The 27291-nt window shown below is 29.5% G+C and overlaps 1 protein-coding gene across 1 annotated transcript; it reads right to left on the minus strand.

The window, feature by feature from the left end:
- Window positions 1–1302: 1302 nt before the first annotated feature.
- Window positions 1303–26302, minus strand: LOC113369678 (the record flags this gene model as incomplete). The annotated part of the gene is made up of 4 exons (XM_026610265.1): window positions 26186–26302; window positions 7238–7373; window positions 3362–3495; window positions 1303–1538 (listed from the first exon to the last, which is right to left on the minus strand). Coding segments are annotated over exons 1-4 (623 nt in total), but the record flags the coding sequence as incomplete, so codon positions are not given.
- Window positions 26303–27291: the final 989 nt, after the last annotated feature.

Genomic DNA, 27291 nt, shown 5'->3' on the forward strand with positions numbered 1-27291 from the left:
AATTAAAGCATCGTGCCTTAAGGCAAATTGCTGGAACTTCCCGTACCAAAATTATTATTTTGTTAAAAACGATTAACATTTTTGAAAAAAATTTACTTTGAAAAAATAAGATTTTTGAGAAACTATAAATTGGACAAAAAATTACTTTTTTTTTGAAAAAAAAAAAAATTTTTTTTTTTCTATTTTTTTTTTTTTGAAAAAAAATTGTTTTTTTCTTATTTTGACATATTACTGAACTTTTTTTTTAAAGCAATCGTACTGCTTTAACTGCATAGGGACAAAATATAAAACGCGTAAGCGCCGCGTCGCTGTCTAACGCATAAGCATTGGTACGGAACCCATAGGAATGTTAACAAAATGTATACTGATTGTTAAAATCTCTATAAAATATCTGATAATTTGATGTGCATATGTCTAATGATCATTTTTGACCGCCAAATGGCTCATTTTTTTACTTTTTCCTCCATATCTCCGAAACCGCTAGACCTACCATCATGAAAATTTTATCGATTCTTCATCTTGTCAATACAAGTGAAATGTTTTTTGAATTATTCAAATCGAACGCTCCGTTCTCTTAAAAACTGAGTTACCGTTTTCGGCACTTTTTGCCCCGTATCTTCGGAACGGCTAGACCTGCCTTCGCCAAAAACTAATCAGCACGTCTCCTTATCAATACGAATCGAATGTTTTTTGAATTATTCAAATCGGTTGATCCGTGTTCCCGAAATCGTCGACGAAAATTTGTATCCGCACATACATACACACATACATACATACATACATACATACATACATACACCAACACCCACACACACCACACACACCAACATACATCCATTTTTTTTAAAGTATGCCAAAATATTCAGAAACCTCTGAAACGTAAAGATATATAAAAATTTTCATTTTTGATTTTTTTGCGATTACTATAACTTACCCTACGGGAAGTTAAAAATACTTTCGTTACAAATTTGAGAATGTGGCAGTTCATCTCATGGTAGCAAAGTCGACCCGATTTAAAGCGATAATGGTTACATAGCTTTGCCCTCTACTTTAAAATATTATTTTTAAAAAATTTCTAACTATACTTGTTCGGTGGTAAAACTTTTTATCCAGGCGCTCTACCCAATATATATTTACAGGTCACAACTCATTTCCTACGTTATTAAATATTACTAGCAATTAGATTCCGCACCTATTGCACAATGGAATAACCTTATCCCTATGTTTATACATACTATTGGCATATTCGTATGAGATTAATAATTGAAAACTAATAAAAAATTCAAATAAAATTTTGCTTACCTGTGATGTTGTGTATGGGTGTACAACACACCCTTCTCGCCATGGTATCTTAGTGGATCAGCGTCATTGTGAGCGTAATATCCATAGCCGAACTGCTTCGCGTAATGTGGAGCAATATCGTACATCGGAGCAGGAGGTGACGTCGGCGGATTGTGGTGCAGCAATGGAGTTCCCGCCTTTCCGACGTGACCAAGAGATATGGGCTGTGGGAAGGTCCGGGTCATTTTTTCGTCCACCTTTGAAAAAGTGAAAAATTCAAAAAAAATTAAAAATGGGTACTATTTTTGAAGTTTTTTTAATGTTTATTCGTAATCTATTATCGAAAAATTAGCTGCTGATCATTATAACAAAATTGCCAATTTTATACAGTTGTTATTGCTTTATTAATCTAACAAGGGAAACCTCAAGTTTACTTTTCTGGAATTTTGATGAAACTTCACATGGTGATAGAGTTTATAGTCAAACTAAACACCGTTAAATATAAGTGGTTTAATTATGAAAATTAATTAAAGTTGCGAAGAATAAACCGCGCGGAAATCGGATTCATAGATAAGACAGGTAAAAATGATCGAGTTAAAATCAGCTTATATATATAATATTTTATATATATATATCTTATATATATATATATATATATATATTTGAATATATAATATTTGAATACATATCGCGAAACATTTATAATTATTAAGTTATTTCATATAGTTTTGCGAACCAAAATTGATATAACCTCTTTTCATTGTTCAATATTTTAAGATTCGGTTTGACTATAAACTGTATCACCAGGCAAAATTTCATCAAAATCCCAGAAATCTGAGGTTCTCCTTGAAAGATCAAAGTGCCATTGATTAATTATTAACATAAATATTTTTTATTGAATGTTTATATTTTAATTTGAACATAGTCTTTACTTATTTTACACATGTTTTTCATATCTTAAATGGATATCCAACACTATTTAACTTCGTTTTCACACACTTCTTCGATTTTAAACAAACTAGGATTTTTTTATTCTCTATTTTATTTACAACTGTCCAGTTAAGAACATTTAATAAATTCGAGGAATTTATTTCGGTAAATCGGCATGTTGGAAAAACAACTCAATAGTTGTTGTGAGTTTGCTAGTGAATTTGAGTGACTGATAAGCTTGATTCTATATTTATGTAGACTTACATAAATATAGACTTACGATTAGTTACATCTTTTTGGTAGGTGTGTTCGTATCGAGATGAATTAGCCAGTTCGGGATATAATTTGGTGCTCCTAAGGCAATTGTTCAAAAATTTTGTATTATTTCTATATTGGTCTTATGAGCACTGCCCCACAATTGTATTCCATAGCACCAAATTGGTTTGATTAAAATTTTATATAAAATTATTCTTGATATAAGCTAACTCGAATCAAATTCAATTATTACTACCACGTTTTCATATTCGGTATTACAATTTATTATTATATAGACAGTGCCGGGACACGATCCAAATATTTCAGGCATACCAGTCGGACATTAATTTAATCAAATTATTAAAAATATAGTATATAATTGTAATAATAATGCTCATTCCATAATATTATTTTTATTATAATATTGCATAAATAAAAATGGCTTGCAGACAAAATGAAAATATAATTAATTTAAGAAATATCATCTACTTGCAAGTCGCAATGTGTACCATGTCACAATATATTATATATTATAAGAAGTATAAATTGGTAAACTTGGTCTCATATGTACTTATATTTAATAAATCAAATTGATTTGATTGATTGATTTATATCATTTATTACAATTATCATACGATTTTACAAAAGGCAAAGACTCGCAAGTTGAATGCGACATTCAACATTCATATGCAACATTTTAAAAATTCTTGGTCAATTATTTGTGAGAAGCGAAATCAAAGTAATAAAAGTGTTTCACAGTTTTGCAAGTTAAATTCAAGACGGATTGATTACACCCCACTTCTACAGAATGCAAATGAATATTTAGTCGTAATTTATTGGGAACACCAAAGAGAAATATAACACTAAAAATAAGATAACTATGTGACTTTAATACCTTTTTGCCATTGATCAGCCACGTGATATGCGGAGGCGGGTGGGCCGGCACCGACGTGCAGTTGGCTTCCAGCAATTCGCCCACTGTGTACTCACGGGCGCCGAATGTGATTCGCGGAGCGGCCGACTGCGGTACTGAAAGGAAAAAAATCGTTGCATATATATACTAGATGACCCGGTAAAGGTTGTTTCATAATAAAAAATATTTCAAGTATAAAATGCTTAGTATGAAAAATAACTAACTGATTGCAAATGTAGTATATAAGTGAAAAGAGCAGCGAACAACCATTAATCAACTATGTACTGTTCGTGCGCATCGGAAAAATGAAAGAGTTGGAAAACCCTTAATAAAAATGAATTGTTAAGTAAAACTTCTTTAAGCGCGACTAGGGTGTAAATGTAACGGAACAAAGACAACGGAAGTGCGTTACGGCAGATAAGATAAGATAAGAGTTGAGTGCCAATGATTTGTCATTCGCTCTCAATGATATCATTTCTATATGGGTCGATTGTGATTAGTCGTCGCGTATGTGAATAGAGATCTGTCGTTGTATGCGTACCGGCATCAACGTTGTATGCGTGCAGGCCTCAACGTTGTATGCGTACCGATATCAACAAGGAAATCGGCATAGATAAATAAACATCTTGATTTTATTGAAAAATGCCTGAATTAGAAGAATATTTTATCCTGTCCCCCGTAAATAATTATAATAAAAATAATAAAACAAATGCAGCATTTATGCCGTGTATGAAACATAAGTTTATTGAAAAAAAATCTATATTATTCGTAGTTTCTATATATCTTTGAAGTTATTAAAATGGAAAATATTTTTTAGGAAAAACAGGTATTACAGCTGTTTAAAGAATGAGATTATATCGCCAGCGAAAAAGTAAAAAAATACCGCCAGTCAATAAATGTATGTTAATTTTGATTACATGAAGTTCTTCAAACACAATTATTATATGATGAGTGAAGTTGCGAAAACAATATTTGTTTATGCGTTGTTTAACATAATCCATTGTGTGAACGAATATTATAGAATTTATTAATCAGCAATTACTTTATTTCTCTAACGAAGGTTCATTTCTAAATGCTAATTACAATGACAAACCGATCATGTCATATTTGTAGTATGACTTTAATTACATTATTGTTTTTCAATATTATAAATATTTTTAATGCTATTATAAATATATAATTTATAATTCATCATTATATAAATGTGTATAGGTTGACATTAATAAATATGTGCAACGAGTGTTACCATATTACTAATAAACATTATTCAAAATTGTTATATGATGTATTTATTTTTATTTGAATGCCATCTTGCACAGTGGCAAATAAGTTTTACTTCAATCGCGTGTGAACCTTACGCGCACTCTTTTTTTTTCAAGTTAAATTCAAGCTTTATTATAAGGCCAGAAAAATATGATTAGAAATTCAGTAAAAAAAAACACTCACTGACTGAAAGCATTGTGAAAAATTATTCGATTACTAAAATGGCTATTATGAAATAGAGATTGAAAACCATGTTTCCAATTGAATATTTCGGGCACTGCTGTGCAAAATGGCAATGCAAAATCTCTCACACTATTATAAACTTTTGCTAATTAAAAATCCCAATTTTATGAACATACATCTTTTGATTGGACTCTATTTATATTATAGCAACTACATTCCTTAAAAAAATTTAACGTTACGAGTTTAATATTACATTTTTTTATATAGAATAGAACTAATAGCCATAATAATATTTCCGTTATTCTCTGCGACATTGTAATTGGATTGTATTTAAAACTTGTTATTTATGTTCCAGCACATATAAAATAAATCTGACGAACGTATGAGTTTCTCGTTTTTCTTTCCAAAAATTCACAGAAAAACAATTTCAAAATTAGCCTTGTCGTATATTATGATAAATTGCGCGTATATCTTTCGCGAAAAGAGTGAAGTTTAAATGAAAAACTCTTCAGGAAAATAGGAAATGAGTTTGGTAATTTACGACGTTGTAAAAAGACAAGCACTTAAAAACAGTTTCGGAGAAATTTTGAAACAAACTTTCTGATTTTATGGCTCCATTACTTTCGTATTTCGAGTTTAAATGGTACCGTAAGAGAGTTTACGTATGTAAGGAAAATGTTATTACGGTTTATTCAGGTGCAATAATGTTATGTAATTGAATGTGTATAATATATAAATTTACCAAGGGCTATATCTCACGCATGAAATATGTAGTTATACATATATTTTTAATGTATATACCATTTTATGAACAATGTGGACCAAATAAGGTCTAAGTATAAGTTTGTTTTTTTAGCAACATTTGATTACATTTTTTTCAATATCATTATATTTTTTCAGTATCATTATATTTTTTTCAATATCATTATAACTAAGAATATTTCATCAAAATCATTCGTTGAAGTCACGCGCGTGTTATAATAAAAACGACAATTATATAAAAAATAATAGAATGAAATATGTAGGGATATTTAGTGTATATAATTAGTAGGGTGCAGTATGAAAAAGCAGGTTTAGGTATATATAAATGATACAAATGTAGAAGTATGTGTAGAAATTTGAATAAATGAATAAATAATAACATACACACGAACACACACACACATCTATATATATATATATATATATATATATATATATATAAAGTAGAGCGGGGCACAAAGGTCCAATTGACTTTAAGTAATTATTTTGTGAAAATCAAACCACTTAGATTACTAGTAGACTAGAATCAAGATGATGGTTATACAACTTCGTCCTTCTACTTGTTCTAAATATTTTTGTTAAAAAATTCTTAAATTTACTTGTATTTGAGATATATGGTAGTGGACCTTTTTATTTACCTTATATATACAGCTATAAAACTAGATTTTACCTGATATTTCGACCGACTTTTGGATTTATAAAACGCACGTCAGTGAAGCATTTTGTTAGAAAACTAGATTGAAATTCTTTGATGTTAATTGATAATTACAAAGAAGTGATCGAATAATCATCAAACAAAAATGATCAATGTGAATCATCATTGATTTAAATCACACGGTTTTTATATTTTCTACGTTTCCAAGAACACGTGAGTGAAATGCAAATTTTACATTCACGAAAACAAAATCGCAAACTTGATTTGTAGAACAATTTAAAAAAACTAAATTATATACCAATGGTGAATAGAAAGTATGGTAAAGATAAATTTGTTTCAAAGCTCTATATTCGAACTTTCAATTTTCTAATTTAAAAAGTAAAACAGCTTCACTTAAGTTCATTATCTTGTCAATATTTTATGCAAAATATCAATTATTAAATTCCAATTATCTATTTGTAAATAAAGGAAGTAAAAAATATGCACACATATTGTTAAATTACAAATATTTCATAAACTATAATTTTTAGAATAGCATAATACTTGTGATATGAAAACGAATAAACTTATCGCCTATAAAGAAAAATATAATGCAGAAGCTTGTAATTACGATTCACATGTAATTAGTAATGGAAAATTACGTTATTATATATAATTTGCATAGTTTATGAATGTGAAATCATTTATTAAAATACTACAAATTAAGCAATACAATTGTCAAAAACCATTGACCGTATCGAAATATGCTACTAAATATCAAAAAGTAATTGGAAATTAATTACAAAATCATCGGAAATAATTATTCCATACGCTTGAGCGGAATGCTTTTTTAATTGTTCGATTTATTATATTCATATATAGCGCATGATTTTTTCAATGTCTACGCGTATAAAAAATATTCAAATGTTGATTAATTTTTTTAATTGATAATAATTAATTAATTGATTGATGTATTAATAAACATTCTAGAATATTTATGAGTAATATTAACTTACTAATAACAGTCAGTTCATGGTCGCTGGATGCTTTTGTGTAGATGGGAGTTTCGAGTGATACTTCACAAGAGTAGAGACCAGACGCCTGGATGTCCAAGTTCTTCAAAGCAACTTGATGAGCATTTGATCTCGACCACTGAAAAAAATACAAATGCACACGATAAAAATAAAATAATATAATATTTTAATTTTAAAATAGCATATAAAAAGTTATTGATTTTTTTAAGTTTTTTGCATAACAATTAGCACTTAAGAGTTCTAAGTGAGAACTTACAAGAGATAGTGAAGATATTTCTTAACAACTCGTATTTTTTCAGAAAGCAAACCTTAGGTTGTTTTGTTTATATTTGGTATATATTTTTTACTAAAATTATTCTAATAGTGATGATATATGTATTTAGCTCAATGCAATAATGTCGGAAAGACCTATTCATACTTGGAAATATATTCACAAATATATTTTCGAATAAAAATAGGTATCACTATTGCTTAGTTGTCTGAAAAGTGGGGTTGCACTGAGACTTCACAATTTTAGTAAGAAGCCAGACACTGCGAAATAAAATCATGAAAGGAAAAAGAAATGTCATGATTTATTAAACATTCTCTATACTTTCGATTTAGTCATTTTTTGTATTACGAGCTAACCTATATGGTTATTTGTGTTAATTCAGTGGTTAATTCATCTACTCCAAATATTTAACTTCCAACAATGATTGATAAATAGAATGAATCGATTAAAAAGAAGCATTTCAGAGTAAGGCGGGGCACAAAGGTCCCATTTGACTTTTTAATGGCAATTGTATTTTGAAAATCAAACCAATTATATCACAACAAATAACACATAATAAACAAACAAATATCTGACTATTTTCAGTAAAACTTCCAGCTAATTCATCATTGTAAAAATGTGTTTTTTGCTGTTTTTTTTTTTTTTTAATTTAGAATCTGGACCCGTTCACCCCGTAGGCGCTTTAAAATGGAATGCTTAGAACAAAAACAAGTCCAATGCCTTATTTTTAATTTTAAAGAGATTTTACAAAATGATAGCTGTATTATTCAGGAAGGAAAAAAATACTTTCGTTATGGATTTTCAAACATTGCCGTTTATCTCCCGGTAATGTTGGCTGGTTATACATCTTTTACCATCTACTTACACATATTGTAATAAAAAGATTTATACTCGCTTAATAATACGTGTTGAATTGAGTGTCCGGCGTTGGGTGCCGTCCGGCGTTACGGGATTTCCCCCTACTTTGAAAGACATGTGTCACAAATTTTGAAAATGTATCAAAAAGGTCAATTTTTCCCAATCTCATTTGCTTGCAGATTTCTAATTTTAATTTGTGTAAAAATTTTATACCTTTAATTTTTATTTATAGAACGAAATATACATATGCATGCATGTATATATACATATATAACACATACCTATTATCTAGTGAAAGTATTTCAACTGTGAAATTGATTGAACTCCTCATTCTATTGATCTCTCATTCTCATTAAGATTTTAATAACGTTTGACCGAACTGCGGCTGATGATTTCGCGAGAGAAATAAAGTCAAATCTGGATTTAGTTTTTATAGTTTATATATGATATGATTTTTATATTATGTAATGTTAAATAAAAAAATAATTGAATAAATGTTATGTTTTTCTATTCTAATAAAATTTTTATGTTTTATAATTATAATGATTTACATTTTACTTAATTAATTTTACATTTTATTGTCCATAGGAACATAATGAAATTCAAAATATTTTAGGTGTAATATCAATACTCCTTTGAGCGTCAAAACATGAAATTTGCGTATAATATCATTTTGCAAACACGTCATGTCAACGAATTAATAATTATCAATAAGTCATACATATGCATACGATTGTACAGGCGTAGCTTTTAATTGTTTTCGATACATTATCGCATCCCATTTATATATAACTTGATAATAAATCAAAAATGCTTTGCATTGTATCAACAATATATTCAAAGCTCGCTTACATAACGGAATTATCAATTACTCTCAATAAACCCTTTGATCCCCATGCATTTATGTGTAATTAAAAGCATAATTAGTAATAGTTAAAACAGTTCATACATCATTTGAGCATAAATTAAATATTATCGGAAGGTAATATTATAAAACAAGTCAATAAACGCATTTGATTGTTTTCATTGATCATATCGGTTCATTAAATATGTTTTGTTTTTGATAGGCGGATTAACTGAATGTAATGGTGGAGCAAAATGAAAAGATTAAATCGACCGCCAAAAAATTACTACTCCGTAGAATGGACAAAGATAGATCCTTACTGGACACAAAACAAAATCGGTTTAGACTAATGTAGCAAAAAGGGTGCTTCTTATAAGAAAGAGACTGGGCTAAGAAGGATGGAGATGGTAAAGGACTTGCAGGAGAAAGAAATAGGATTTGTGAAAACGAAAGTGTAATATATGTATATATAAGGTAGGACGGGGCACAAAGGTCCAATTTGACTTTTAGTCATTATGCTGTCTAAACTAAATGAATGACTTGACAATACATAACATATATCAAACAAACAACTATTTAACTATATTCAGTGAAATTCCAAGTTAACTTCTAATTATAAAACTATGTTCGCTTACTATTTTTCTAAAAATTGTAATATGTCTCTTTTTGCCTCATGAGCGGGAGAAGCCAGGGGGATTTAACTATTCAACGTCTCTTGCATTTTAAAGAATTTTATGAATTAAATAGGTGCATTATTTAGCCAATGTGAAACAGAAATTTTATGGAAACATTTTTTACAAAAATTTAACAGTATATAAACTTAAACCTGATTTCGAAAGCAATATTCATTAGCAGAGGTCGAACAACTATTAATTGCTTTTTTAACTTAATTTACTTTTTTATGTACTATTTCTTATTGTTCACACTTTTGCCAATAAAAGGTTTAGTTGGTCATTTTTACCCAGACTTAGTACGCGGCATACATCATCATGTCATAGTTCATTTATGTTATTATTTTTGTATTACTGTTTTTTTTTCATTTTAACTTTTTTTAAAAAAAATTATTACCCTACCCTCATGGAAGCCCTTTTATAGATTACATAAAGAACTCTATTGAATCTAACTTATAAACAGTAATACACCTAATAAAGAAATTAAATAATGTATACATAAAAATTATATCCAGGAATCATAAAGTAAATACATGAGCTAAAAACCATAAAAAACTGCTACAAAAAAAATTGGTATGAATATTTACACATGTCCTGATAGAGACGTCGCAAAAATTTAGGCGTTTTCAATGTTATTTTCAAAAGAATGATGGACCATTTTACCCGCGGATCTTTAAGTCCCGCTCTACCCTATATATTTATTATTATATATTAACCACAGTAAATAATATCATTTATGGTGTGTCTATTTCAGATCGTGTTATTTGATATGTACAGACTTTTCGGTTCATATTTTCTAAAAATAACTCTAATAATTGGGACAAACCGCAACAAAAAGTCTGAATCCAAGACAAATCTCGTCCAGGGTGCAAGGTAGAATTTCTGAATCCAGTAAAATCCAGAATGCAAGGTAGAATTTCAGAACTGTATTAAAATTATTTATTTAAAGTATGTAAGTGAGCTTTAGATTTAGAAAATTTGAATTATTTTCGATATGCAAAAAAAAATTTTGAAAAAAATTGAAAAAAAAAAAATTAAACAAAAAATTCTGAAAAAAAATAAACATTTTTTTTCCAAAAGCAATTATTTGTTTAAAACAAGCGGAAAGTTTCTTTACTCATTCAAATCGGATGCCCCGTTCTCTCAAAATCTCGATTTCTATTTTCCGCACTCTTTACTCTGTATCTCCGTACTGACTGAACCTGCCTTTGCCAAAAACTAATCAGCACATCTCCTTATCAATAGAAATCGAATGTTTTTTTGAACCATTCAAATCGGTTGATCCGTGCGCCCAAAAACGTGAACAAAAAATGCGGACACACAAAACACACACATACACATCCATTTTCTCCGAGGTATGCCAAAATGTTCAGAAACATTCAAAACGTGAAGATATGCAAAAATTTTCATTTCCGATTTTCGACTTATTACTATAACTACCCTACGGAAAGTTAATAAGAGTGGCAAGACGCAACAAAAAACCTGAATCAAGGACAAATCTCGCTTGAAGAAAAATCCAGGATGCAAGGTAGTATTTCAGAACTGTTCCGGCGTATGAAAGCTTAATTATAAGAATTAGACTAGAAAGCAAATTGCCATTTGTTTCAGTTTTTCCTATACATACAACTAGTTATATATGACAAATTGTTTACTCAATTCTAATATTATATCAAATGTTTAATTGAATATGTAATTTACATGCGAGTATAGAAACGAGAAGGAAATCGATGATGATATTTGATTTTTCTTTTAATAAAATCTTTTATACTTTTCGAACTTTTCGTAAATTAGGGTAATGAAATCCACATGGCTACCACAACATTGGCACATATTGATCCCAAACCACCAATAACATCGGGTTGCATTAGGGCAGCGTTCGTTCAGGCGGCTAATACGTTCCAAACGGTTTGTTTCAATTACCTTCTCGGCGGAATGTTACACATACGATGTTAAGCCATTGCGGATCGAACGCCGTTAAATGTTGCACTCTTTTTAGATTGATCGGATATATCGGTTTTAGAAAAAGTAATTCGATAAGCTGACCCGATTCCTCCGGCAAGATGCCATTATTTAACGTATGACTTGATGCAGGTCAAGTGTTATGGGACTTCGTTCGTTCATCGGCTAATGATTCCGATCAAATAAGCTGCGGGATCTTTGACATTAATACAGTTGAAAAGTGTCATTAGAGTTACAGAAATACATCTTCATTGCTATTAGATATAAATTTAACACAATAATTTTTTTCTGAAAAACGCATATGTTTCTAATTTATCGGGTATGTACCAATATATGGCTATAACAATAATTCACTAATAAAAATACTACAATTTAATTTTTCACAAAATATTAATTTTTCACAAAAATAACAACCACAAAGTATTAAATACGGCTGAAAGCTTTAATTTTGCTCGGGGAATGATACAAATCTTTGCACAGTTACGTACATTTTTAAATAATAATTTTGTTTTCAATAAAATCCTAAATTTTAAAAACTATGCGAAATTAATTAATTAAAGATTAAGATTCATAAAATTTTAAAAAAATTCCATTTTCAACATTTAATTTTTCCAATCTCTGAAGATTTGTATTTGCTTATATTAAAGGCAAATGTTACACTAAAATTTGTTTGTTTAACATTATTATATTTCTTTTCACTTTTACTACAGTAAACTACAATATTTTACCATTGATATTTGTTAGTTAGGGGGAAGTCCCCTAGTGGCGGACACCTAAGGTTATTTATAAATAAATAAAAAAATTTCTGCAAAATGTTTATTAAATTATGATTTATGTTAGATAGCAAAGTTAGAAATCAAACTAAATTAACAAAACCGCAATCTTTGCTAAAAATAATTAATACTATCAATCAAACTTTGGTATAAAAATATGATTTTATACAATGACACCTAGTACCGGACATTTCAAAATAACCTGCATTGATCACATATGTAGCCATTTCCATACTTTGGATGTCTGCACATGTATCTTTGACGAATATTTTTGCCTCCCATGCCCCTTTCACGTGCATTTTGAAACGAAAAGATTTATACTCGCTTAAATAATACGTGTTAAATAGAGTGTCCGGTATTTGGTGCCGTCCGGCGTTACGGGACTTCCCCCTATTTTGGGGTTATAAACAATATATATCTATATATGTATACGGTGTCCCAAACCTTGACGATAAGCCGAAAAAAGTGACAGTATTGACCTTAACTGTTTGTCAAAACTTATCTCACGTTGTTTGGTGAGTGCAACCGAGAGCTTTGGTAATATTAAGATCATATTTTGATTATTGTGGTTAACTTTTATTAATTATTTTTCATTTAAACCTTGGAATCGTAACCGTGAATAAATTTCTCACAGTAAAAATAATAATACAATTGCCCCAAGTTTTCATGAATTAAGACTTTTCGTTAAACTATGAAATTATTTTATTTTAAATTAGTCGACTCTGAGAGGCCCTCCTTCAAAAAAATGTACTAAAGTATGTTGACAAGTCTCATCCAAAGTTGGTACATTTAATCAGGATTGTAAAATGGTAAAATACCTACTTGATTCTTCAATTATTGTAACATTTCGATTAAAAAAACTTAAAAATGACTAGTGTAATAACATATAATAAAATGAGTGAATTTCATAAATTATATTGTTCTATTGTTCGTATAATTTTTGAAGATTAAGTTTCGATTGTATCTAGAAAATTGAAGTGCAAGCTTCGAGAATGCTTTTATAGTTAAGAACAAATGTAATTGACTGAGATTTTGCTGTTGGTGGCATTATTAATATAGAGCACTACCAATCATCTTTAGAAAAATTCATTGTTTTCAGTCTTGGTCTTGAACAAATGAGTTTGTACCATGTTAAAGTTGATAAAGGGAATATTTATTTGCCACACTATTCGAATGATAACGTAAAATCGACGTCAATCTGTGTGATATCAATTTGTGTCCTTAATGGGTGTTTTGTAATTTAATATTATTTATCTCATGGGTGTTTTGTAATTTAATATTATTTATCAGTTATTACTATTATTTTACTGATATATCAATTGGAAGATGATAATAATATTTATACTATCTATATTTTATTTCTAATTCTCATTAGTTTAAATAAATAATGTAATCTTTTATAACTTACAGTTTTGAAGCACTGTTGTTATATCGTAATATGAAAAATGGATTTTAATTGTACTAAATTATACTTTGATATATTGGCAATGCATTATTAATTTTTGTACCGTGTCGTTGCATATTAAATGTTATCGGTGCATGTTCAGGCGCATGAACGATACAGGATTATATGATCAATATTTTTAATATATTAAGTCAATCTACAAACAGTTTCATGTTTTTAATCAAATTGTATCAAAACAATAAGGTATAAGGTACATATATAAGGTATAAGGTATAATGATCAGAATATACAACATACTCAAACGATCAAAAAAAAGTTTTGCATTAAACCTTTACGCATAATTAGTATTATTAACATGTGTGCAAGTATTATTGAAAATTCAAAACTATTTCATGAAAATATTAATTCTAAGCAATTAAATAATCTCGCCCCTTCTTTCTATTTTTGAGAACGGCGATTCAATAGATTTCTTTAGTATAAATTTAAATGCGACATTAGTGATCTTACAAGATTGATCCTAGAACCATTAAGTACTAAATTACCCTTATCAAAGCTATAAAATAAGTGCCTACTAAATAAATGATAAGCGATCTTATTCTTTAACTTGCGTGTTCTTGAAAAATTGTTTTTCTCCTTCTGATACGGTTATATTATCAAAGCTATAGTATAAACTTATCTACTAGGATTGGAAATAAAAAGGAATTTTAATACCCACATATGAATAATAGCCCATATTAGTTTCGATAAATAACTCATTTACGAATATTTTGTACTCAAAGAAGTTTAATTACCTCTAAAATGTTTTACAACACATATATTTCCATTTCCATATTTTGGTTTAGAATAAAAAAAGGTACGGGTGTATGTATCTTTTCACATTAACTGCAAGCTGTGCAGCAATACGGCATACTTATAAATAACTTATAAATTATAATATTGATTTCATATTGATTATGTCGATTATTTACACCTGTCGGAAAGTTCATGCAACTTGTCTTGAGAAAAAATGCCACCTAACTAAAAATTATGCCAATTACCTAGTTTGTAGCTTTAGTTCAAACCTTTGAAGTTTGTGGAATATACTTGGCACAAATAATCCAACCTTTATAGGGAAATATGGGGATAAAAGAATCGCTGACGTATATTTAGTTTACGTTATTTAATTGTTTCATAAGATGTAATTGTCAATTTTGAGTTAGACTGAATAGTTTGTTTTGTATAACCTCTATAAAAGCTTAGGAGAAAGTCCCGTAACGCCGGACGGCATCTAAAGCCGGACACTCTATTTAACACATATTATTTAAGCGAGTATAAACCTTTTTATTTTAAAATACAAGTGAAAGGGGCGCGGGGGCGTACAGGTGTAGGATCACGCGCCAAGACTCACCTGTGACGCACACGGCCACGGCGAGAGCAACCCTTTCCTGTTTTAGGCGCAAAAACACGGCGTCACCTAAATATCAATGGAAGTAATTCAAGTGTATTTATGCATTTATATTTTAGTGGCATTCAAAAATAAAAGTAGTACTTGATTGTTATTCGTAAAATGGTAGAACATTATTAGATATTTTACACAATTTTAGTAGATACCACCAAATGAACAAAATTGTCTGTCCCTTAGCGCCGGAAGTAAACATATTGATATTTCTTGTGAGAATTGACGTAATTTATTTTAATTATTTAATTTTGTTCTGTATGAGTGCTAACGGTCACTACATACCCTCACTTTTCATATTTTCTAGCCAAAGAATCAAAATCTTATGATGAATGCTTCAGCTGAGAGCATCGGTGTAGTCCAGCCAAAAGGGTGGACAATTAGTGATTTTTTTTTGCAATATCTGAGAATATTTGTCAAACACAAATGTGCAGACATTCCAGAGTGTGGAGATGGCTACCTATGTGTTCAATGCTGGTTATTTTGAAATGTCCGGCACTAGGTGCCACTTTGTAAAATCATATATTTTGTTACCAAAGTTTGATTGATAGTATTAATTATTGTTTAGCAAAGATTGCGTTTTTGTTAATTTAGTTTAATTTCTAACTTTGTTATCTAAATGGACCAACTGAATCTTTATCCTGGCAAAAGTATAAACAATAAAAGTAGTAAATAAAAAAGTAAATTAATATAAAAAAGCAATTTTGCAAGGCATGAATTAAATAAATTGTTATTTCAATTCTGCTGATAATTTTTTTTGTCGAAATAGCAAGATTTTATACAGTTATCTCTGTAAAAAATGTAGCCATAAAATAAAATTCATAATTTACATTGGTTTAATAATGGAGTTATTATTTCGCAAAATTCGTTTAGAATTAAAAATAAGACATTGGACTTGTTTGCCCCTCGGCTGTCCCATTTTACCGCGCCTATGGGATAAAAAGGATCAGGTGACAAATTTTTGACAAACAGCAAAAAGCACGTTCCTACAATGATGAATTAGTAAGGATTTTTACTGAGCATAGTCAGATGACTATTTGTTTAATATGCATTAATTGTTATGATATTATTGGATTTTTTTTACAGTATAATTGCTCAATGTCAAATTGGACCTTTATGCCCCGCCCTACCGTATATTTATTTAGCAAGAATAAATATAAACACATGTAACTAGCAGGAAGAGCAAAAATACAGAGAATTGAAATCTGATATACGTGCCATGGAAGGATGTAAAATAGATTGTAATATATTATTATAGAAAGTTGCGCTGGCGTGTACGTCTTCATATATGAATTTACGCGTGTAACGTGAACGTACATAGGTGTAAGCATCAGTTTACGAATTTAAATTTTCAGTACGTTGAGCCGTGGCGAAGTTAACAAATCGCCGTAGCTTGCACGGCGCCGTAATCTCGTTCAGGCAAGTATTCATAGTTGACTCGTTCGGCGGGTTTGTGTGTCTATATATGCAATGCATATTCATGCTGAAGGGGCGCTCGCCTGCTGACGGAATATTCATCGAAATATGATAACGTTGTAACACAGCAGCCAAGTTCCTGCCCGAAGGGCATTCTATCATTTGACCTGCATAAATATAAACCGAGATACATCGGACTAGATTTAGAGCAGGTAAACATTTAGCTTGCTTTTTTAGAGCAGGAATTGAGCTGTTGCTACACGTTTAGCATTTCTTATGCGAGAAGAAGCAAAATTATTATTTATAGAACAAAATTTATGAGTCCTATGAGCTGTGTGATGATACTTACTGATGAAAGGCTATTTAGAAAGCGACCCAACGGTTGGAATATGTCTGAAACATAGGCCTCCAAATTTTTGGTGAAAGACCAAGCTCTAATCACTAAACCACAAAAAGCTGAACAAGAAACTTAATATCACTGCTTTGCTGCCCCTTCATCATATTTTTACTACAGCTAAAAAAATTAAAAATGCATATTGAAAATATATTGTTTATTAAATAATTTTTTTATTATGCCTTATTATCACTTTTTCGAAATAACAGTATGTTAAATAATTTCATCTTGAAAATTGATAAAATACATTTCAAATTCAAGCTATATATACATGATATACATATACGTAAGACTAGACTTTAAGAGATAGTGTAGATATTATGCAATTTAGTATATGGCTAATGTACTAGCTTATAAAGCCAATAAATCATATATAAAAAAAAATTCAAGCTATTTTATAAATCGTCTTGTATGTTAATTATTATAAGTTCAAGTTTATATGTATGTTGTACAAATTGATAAAAAAAATATTTTCAACTTATCATAGGGTAAGTTGTGGTAATCGCACAAATATCAAAAATGAGAACTTTCGCATATCTTCACGTTTCAGAGGTTTCTGATCATTTTGTCATACCTTAAAAAAATTGATGTATGTATTTGTGTGTGCGTATGTTTGGATACAATTTTTGGTCCACGATACCGGGAACATCAATCAGCCGATTTGAATAATTCAAAAAAATCGATTTGTATTGACGGAGAGATGTTTGGTGCAAATTAGTTTTGTCCAACCGTTTCGGATATACGAAGCAAAAAGCACAAGAAAACAGTATTTGAGAGAACGGGGCATCCGATTAGAGTAATTCAAAAAGCATATTGTTTGTATATATAAACATAGATAAAAGCCGTCGCCCAAATATAAGCACTTATATTTTATTAGATTTAAAAAACACGACGATGAAATATAAAGTATTTTTCATAATTATTTTAAAACATTTAAAACAATTGTTATTACTCATTGATGAATTTTTGTTGATGATTATTTTTATTTCGCGAATGTTTAATTATTGTGAGGTAAGTTCCAGCAACTTGCACTAAGGGATAGTGCCATGCACCACTTTGACTTTGTAATTTAAGATTAAAGTTGCTGTACTAAGAACATACATTATAAGAAAATATGCTAATATACTTACTACACGTTGTTTATGAGATATAAATATATTGTACCAAAAAAATTATATTGCCGCATTTTGGTAAAAAAATACACTATTCAAAAACATCCCATACCCACGTTAAAAATTCATGTTAATTAATACCTTGTATAATAACATTTTCTATATAAAGGCTGATGCTGTTATAGACAGGACCTCATAGTCTGCGCATTTAATTAATTTAAACTCAATTTCAGTGTTTGAAACCATTTGAACTCAACATAACTAAATTTAACTAAACCTTTCACAACAAACATGTTTATACTTCATAGAGTATAAATATATTTCATAATAGCTGAAATACGCTCACAGCAAATAGACAACTGCAAACTATTGTACCTAAATATATCTTTGTATAAAACAATTCGCAACTAATTTAATATCTTGTGATAGAGTAATTTTTTAAAACTATGAAATAGTCTTTTAAAGTTTTCAGTGTCCTGATTTTTATGGATATGATAAAATTGCGAAAATGTGCTATCGTGATCAACTACACCATATACAATGAATATTATGCATGCTTTCAATTTTTTTTTCAATTTCTTATAATTTTTTTAATTTTTTTCAATTTAGACTTACCAAGTACACATAATTAATTTACCAATAAAAATGAGATTTAATTAGATATATTTTTAACTAATTGTTTTAATGTTGAACAATAGACGTTTCTTTCTTACTGATTTTATTTCAAAAATGTATAATAATTTGCATTTATAAAAAAAGGTTTCTGGCTACGACTTTATACCAACACGTCTATGAGCTCTTTTTGAATATTGTAAGTATAATACAGAGATATATGTGTACGTGCGCACGTAATAAATTCTCACCTGACTTTGTGTGCCTATGAATATAAATCACAACTTTTGACCCACATAGTATATTTACATTTGTTTGCGATTTTTCTATTATGATATACTTTGGTAAGTTAGGAATACTGTTTGCTAATATTGCGAAAGTGAAGAAGATATTATTATTCATTTCAGATAAAGCTGAATAAATAGACGTTCATATATAATAATAATAATAATAATATATGTTTCTATATATATATATATATATATATATATATATATATATATGTAGTGACTACAGCCTCGGGCTCGGTCACATAAACTACGTTCTCTGTGCAAAATATATTATATATTCACAAATATTTTGCTATGCTCTGTTCAACAAAATAATAATATAAAAAAACAAGTTAGTGTATATATAATAGTGCAAAATTATGTGCCTTGCGCTAGTTACTGATATCCACTGATGATGACATAAAATACTATGTCGAAAACGTTTGGAAAAATTAAAGATTAACTTCTAAATCTTTGCCTTTATTTGATGTATGGCCTTGAAGAACTTACTCATATTTCTCAACATCAAAACTAACTTCTCTAACACACATATATATATATATATATATATATATATATATATATACATACATATATATACTAGATGACCCGACAGACGTTGTCCTGTACCCATGTCTACAATTTTTAATATAATATACTAATATTTACCATTGACCTAAAAATAATAATTATTGTTTTTAAATTACTCTTCACGCCAGAATGCATATACATTTATATGAGTGATTTTAAATGTAAAACTGCTTTAAATAAAATGATGAGTCTCAATTCCCACACTATATTGAAAATTGAAGTCTTTTAAGCGGTATAAACATAACCGTAACCATAATATAACTCTGATTAAATTAACTTAATTTTTTATTATTTAAGATATCCAAAATTGCATATTGAACTTCTTCTAATCAATATCGTGAGGGCCAAATTGTATGTATTCATCTTTACTTTCCCATTTGTTGTTATAAAGTGTTTTACGAATTTTAAAAATATTGTAGAAAGATTAGTAAAAGGTGCAAAAAAATTATATATTAAAAAAAACTATATTGAAAATTTAATATCCGAATCTAGTGTTGGCGCCCCCTAAGGAGTGCGCTCGTATTTTTCGCATGCATCGCATTAAAGGTAGGACCTGCCCTGATCAATACTTAATTTCATATTTTAAGTGAATTATATTTGTCATATCCTGTTCATATGTGTATCATTCAATCTGCCATATACTATATTTTATATTATTTTAATTTCTGGCACATCTCAGCTGCTTTTTATTTTTCTTATTCATAATCATAAATTTATTATACATATTCTAATATTGTCTAGATTCATAAGTAAATTGAAATTTTTGGCAGATGATAGTTTTCATTTGTTTTCAATGCAAACAATGACATGTCGTTTTTACAATTTTTTCCATTTATTTCTATAATATTGCACATACATCCCAGTACATCATAATCACATACGTCCTAGAAAATTTCTTTTACAAACTACAGAAAGATGTATCAGAATCCGCATAATAGTTTAGAAGGACTATACTGTGAGTGCTTGTAATTTAATATGATCTTTATATAATAGCAATAAAGCTCAAATTGATTCTACGTTTTAGGTAGAAAACGTTTGTATGTGAAAAAGAAAAGGCTGTTTTTAGGGTTTAACTGGCAATTAATCGATTTTTTTGTCGCAGTAAGAACCATCCTTGAAAATCAACAAAGACTTTAAAAAAAGAATTGGCCAAATTGGTCCAGGCGTTGTTGAGTAATGCGATTACCAACGCATTTTGCGATTCATTTTTATATATAAAAATATATAAAAGCGCATTTACGAAAAAGGTAAAAATACCTATTTAATTTAAAAATTAAATAATTGTATCCATATATACACCCCATTTTTCTGAAGTATGCCAAAATGTTCAGAAACCTGCAAAACGTGAAGAAATGTAAAAATTTTAATTTCGATTTTAAACGATTGCAATAACTTACTCTACAAAAAGTTAATAACTGGTTTTATATTAAAATTCTTTCGACTCGTGAAACATAATACATATACATCCACACCTTGTATAAAATAGTAATTTCCTTTAGTAAATTCTATCTAAAAGTAATGTTAGTTATAAAGAAAATACATTAACGGCATTAACCGCAAAAAGTTAATATTTCTCGTAGTAAGTCGTGTATGAATTTAAATTCCCACCGCGGGCTTGAAAACCGTTATATATATAAACGAAAAGATCGTTTTATCTCAACAAAAACGACTTTAACAACGGTCCTTCGTTCTGTATTCTTATGCTGTAACGCCCGAAGCTGTTAATAACGTTAAACAATATCTTTTATACGTTAGAAGTGAGGGCTGCTCTCGCGCTGTCTTTCTTTCAAAGGAACAGTGACAAATGTTCTTGCACGCCCCATCGTAATGTAACATCCCGGTAGGGTTTTACTCAAATTGTTAAAAAAATTAATATTGTCATTTTTATTGTTACTCAAAATTATTCAATGATGAAATCAGCAAGTATTTTACTATTTTACAATCCTGATGAAATGCGCCAATTTCTGATAAAATTTTCAAAACACTCTAGTACTTTTTTTCGACCGATTTTAAAAATTTTAATTTCTTAGTTTAACATAAAGTTTTAATTCCTGAAAACTTGGAGCAATTATGTAATATTTTTTACTGTGGTCCTAAAAATATTATTCGCGGTCACGGTTCCAAAATTTAAATGAACAAAGTTAGTAAAAATTAACCACAATATCCGAAAAAATGGCATAAGTTCACCAAAGCTGAGAATTTCCAATCAGCGCGAGTTATTTTTTTTGTAATTTTTTTCAGGACATTTAGGGTTAATAGTATCACCCTGTTTCGGCTGACGTTAAGTTCTGGGGCACCCTGTACGTGTAAATAATGAACATATATCAATATATTTAAATGTGCACAAACCATATATTATATATGCATTTATGAACTTTTAACAAGCTACTCAATTTAAACACATGCTGCTTCTTGATTCTTCATAACGAGCATCTAGTTACCAGGACCTTATGAGCATGATTAATCTTTCAAGTTAAAAAATATTAAATTTTAAATACATAAAATAAAATTTAAAATAAATTGTGAGTCTAACATCGTAGTTGATGTTGCGAAAATTGCTATAGAAACAAAGAATTTAAAGATAAACTCATGTCTAAGAAATTTTTGTACTATATTATCACGATCATTATTATAAATATTTTAGATACACTTATTTTTATTTTTCATCGAGCACAGTCGTGTTTCAGTCTGGCATGTGTCGAAATAAACATTTTTGCAGTATATACTTTTTGTTCGTCGTTGAAACATACTATTCTATTATTTAACAGCCAATGCGCCTCTTTTATTTTGGTAAATTTTTGCAAACCTTCTAGCTGAACGATGAACAATTTTTGTCATCGATATGCTGTTAAATAATCAAATAATATATATATATATATATATATATATATATATATATTATAACGTGGAGCAGGCCTCAAAGGGCCGCGGGTAAAAAGATCCACAACCGGTATCTCAAAAACAAGTGATGCTAAGGATATTTAAAGAACAATATTTAAAAATAGAAGGAGAAGATGTATAACTGCAACCATCAACTATATTCTTACAATTTCGCTCCAATCCATAACAAAAGTATTTTCTTTAATTGTTAGTCTTCTTCGTTGTGTGCACTGTTGTTTAGTTTACGAGACCTTAACATAATTTTTAAGTATGCGTTATTAAATTGTTTTATGTGTATTGTTAATTTTGAGATGGATTCAACAGTTTTTTATATCTATTAAAGCTTACGTGGATAGGGTAAAAAGGAACGACTGAATCTTTCTTTACCTATACTATGAGGTATGAGTTTCAAATTTTAAATCCAAAACACAATATAAAATACTACCGCATAATGGCATCTGGCCTTATGATATCAAAAGCCAATAAATAAAAAGAAAAAAAAAATAGTTTTAATTTAAAAAAAAACTGCATTTCAATCAAAATTCTAGTTTTTATTATTTTTGCTCTGCTGCATAATTTTACTTTGTTCTGTCACTTTACTTGCTGGTGTGCGATATGTCACACATTAGCATTATACCATCTACATAAGAAGACAAAGCCAGAGGATTTCATGACGACCTTTTTGGCTGCTTGCCAGACGTTGTCCCGGAAAAAATATTTAACACCTTCATAAGAAAAAAACAAATCGACTACAACAGGCACAAGCCTTTGTTCTGCGACTTATTAATAAGCTTGTAGAGCAACGCCCCGTCCTATGTCATTTCCGGGTGCTACGGTTATTCATTTGCCTTGAGACAATTCGTCCTAGCCTGTTGATGCCTTCGGGGCACACAATAAGGGAACTGACTAAAATTAATAACAATAAAGCAACATACAGATGCAAACAATAAAATCACACGAGTTATATTGTATATAATAAAAGACGTGATGCTTAATTATTTACGTTATTGATTATCGTGTAATATCTTTTGCGTCGATAAATATAATAGACCATATTGACAGGCTATAGAATGTTATGTATGGTGGTTTATGAGCAAATTATCTTTTATTGATTATTTGCCTATAAATTGAATTAATTTAGCTTCCTAAACGCGTGCAAATTCATTAACTTATGTTAGTAAATATTGTACCTCATTCAAAAATTAAATTTAATTTTATAAAATCAATCAAAATTAAGTTAAACATATGCTACGCATACTGTAGCATGCACAAAACAGTACAGCATGCTGGTAGGAAAACACAAAACTAATAAGATAATGTTAATATAAATATTCATCAATTATTTTGTTCGACGTAGTTTAACACATTTTTAATATAATTTGCCAAAAATTAAATAATACAGGAACATATGAAGTAAAACTTAAAATTATATCCCATTGTACAATTATTATATAGTAAGAAATCAAAGACATAAATTGAAGTAGAGACAGAAAATATATGACGCTTCTAATATTAATAAAGTTGCGGAGCGATTTACGTATTATATTTAATAATAAAGTATGTCTTGTAAAAAAATCTCAAACTAAGAGATTCTCTGAAAGTCAATTTAGTAGACTTTAAGCGTGACCTGAGATATTTTGCGTCGTCTTACAATGCCCAACAAATCTATTGTTAAATAAGTATTTTTGAATTGTATTTGGAAGTGACAGCAGACGTCAATGATACTTGAAATAAAAAACCGAGCTTATGTAGGCCTGCCGGAAAGTTTTGTCCGTTTGTGGAATAAAGCAAATTACTTTTTTTCTTTCGCCAATTAACTCTATTAAATAAAATAATTGCCATTATTACTAATAATCTCTTGCCAGCGTGAGAGTAATTTTTAATCACATTTTTTGAGTAACGTTTGATCTATAGATGCAAAAAATTTAACCACTTCTTATTAGATATCTTCTTCATCTTTGATTTTTTTGCCCGTCAAAATTTTTTGTAAGATCAAAAAATCTGATTAAGGTTTGTATAGAATCCACTTTTCATTCCCAGTTATAACTCAAAAATGACTGGATTTTGTTCCGACTAAGCAAAAATTGTGCATATGACAACTAGATCATCCAATTTTTTTTCACTATTCCTGTAACACGTAAATTGAATACTTCCACGCAAATCCTATCTTTTAACTATGGTCTGAAATGGTTTGTTGAGCTAAACTAAGCCTTTCTGGGATCCACGATATTGTTAGAAAAGGATCTTGCATTAATATTACTCTTGTCGTCGATTGAAGATGCTCGCTCGGAATAAAAAACTCAAAATCACTTATTTCAAATTTTTTATTCCAGCTTGTACAAATTCTATCAAATAGCGTACCTTCACCAAACACTCTCAATAAAAATATTTGCGATTGAAATTAATTAATATAATATAGCGTTATATTAATATAGTTTATAATATATTACTATATATTGCGATTGAAATTAATTAATATAATATAGCGTTTATAACACATTACTGTTCTTATTTGTGAACAGCACAACATTTATAGATGCTATAGAATTATTGACGAGTGGCGCAGTATTACGATTTTTATTTTCATTAAACATAAATTTCGAAGACATAACCTTAAATGATAGAAGTTGGGTTGACATTTGGCATTTCGTAATTTACATGGTTGCCATACAACACGATTCATACACGTGACAAGCGGAACCATAGCATTAACTCGTTTTGAATGATGACGTCGTTGGCCAATGACAAATTAGTATTTGGCGTAACGCATTTCCGTTGCATTTTCTCTGAGTTATACTCTAGTCGAGCCTAAAGAAGTTTTAATTCAATAAACATTCAAAATGTGGCGAGCATAGCTCTTTGGTAGCGTGCTCGATTCACACGACAGGGATCTTTGGATCAAATCCTGTCATTGACTTAGAATATAGGACAAAAAAAAATAGGTATAGTTAATTTGAAATCAAATAAAAATTGTGTTGTTAAGTAGAATTTGAATAAAAATTAAGAAAAATAGGAATAACAGAGTTCGAATAGCTGAATTGTATTAGGAGTAAGAAGAGAAATATTGGAACTGAGCTGAAATTAAAAGAAGAATGAAGAAAAAAAATGGAATGAAGCTAGAAGTTAAATGGAATTAGAAATTTGAAAAAGAGCAAGAATTGAAGAAAATAAGAAGCCGAAAAGAAGAATATAGAATAGAATATATATATATAGATTGAAAATGATATAAAAAGTAGAATGTAAATAAATAAAAAATGTTGTAGGTGGCTAAATGCTCAGAGTAAGCGAGGCCAAATAAAATTTAAAAAAAAAAAGTAAATTTTGGCGTAAATGATGTCATAGATTCGGACAGAACTTCTCAGCACACCTAATACATCAGGCGATGTTTGTCATATGTTCTTACAGATATAAATTCCGATACGCGATGAAGTTATCAATACATAACCAATGAATGAATAACCAATAGAGCTCGATCGTGAGTTTAATTCAATTTCATGGTGTATTATTCCAGTTTCCATTGCATTAAGTAGTTTAGGCATGATATCTATTTTCGTCATTGTAGTTCTGGCCGTGTGTGAGAGTGGAATTACCTTTGCGGACTGCTAATTTCCATTAATGCCGTTCCGCGCACCGACCTATCGCAATTAGCGTATGCCCGTTCAACCAATGCGAGGCCATCGCTAATATTGCAACAACTTTTATGGGCGACTCGACAAAGCCGAATGAAATAATATGTAGCCCCTTTGTAAAGAATCCACCCAAGTCCACTATGCGTGTTCACATTTCATGATATGATCTCTTTACATAACTTTGCATAATATTTGTTAAAAGTTTGTGACGGGGATTTATTAGAAGAAATAATTATAAAATTTTTATTCACGGGACGGCATGGCCCATATAGGTGGGGGAGCTAGGAGCTTATTGTAACAAGAGTAAGTAGTAACAGAAGTTTTTCAATATGATCTTAAACGATATTAAAATATTTTTTGTCTCGATTGGATATGTAAATGTTACTTCATAATATTGTCATAGAAGAACTTTGCAGCTTCATCATTTATGAAATGTAATATAAATTATACTATCGTAATCACACCTGAGGTTAGTAGAAACAAAACCTTGAAACTATTTATAACATGCACAAATAGTATTGTCTGGGATGTAGTGAAGCCTATACATTTTTAAGGGGCACAACTAGTGTGAAATTTTCAAAAAATCGAATTTTCAATTTTTCCATATTTCGATAGGTTATGCCTTTAAAAATAACATACCAAAATTTTGAATCGATATCTTAAATGGTTTTTAAGTTACAGCCATTTAAAGAGTATATATATATAGTATATAGTATATAACGATCATTGAATCTTTAAACGCGTTTTTCTCGAAACAGCATTTTCCGAATTTGCTGCAGCGATTACTCAAAAACAAATGATCCGATCACTATCAATTTTTTTTTTACATGTTCTATATATAATTCTCCGTAAAACGAACTATCGATTTTTTGATCGGATCAAAAATCGAATTTTGGCAGCCCAAAAACGACCAAAAT

The sequence above is a fragment of the Ctenocephalides felis genome, unplaced genomic scaffold (genome assembly GCF_003426905.1).
Source record: "Ctenocephalides felis isolate EL2017-DRISC unplaced genomic scaffold, ASM342690v1 CF-g0.4_SCAFFOLD_01431, whole genome shotgun sequence".
Taxonomy (NCBI): Eukaryota; Metazoa; Arthropoda; class Insecta; order Siphonaptera; family Pulicidae; genus Ctenocephalides; species Ctenocephalides felis.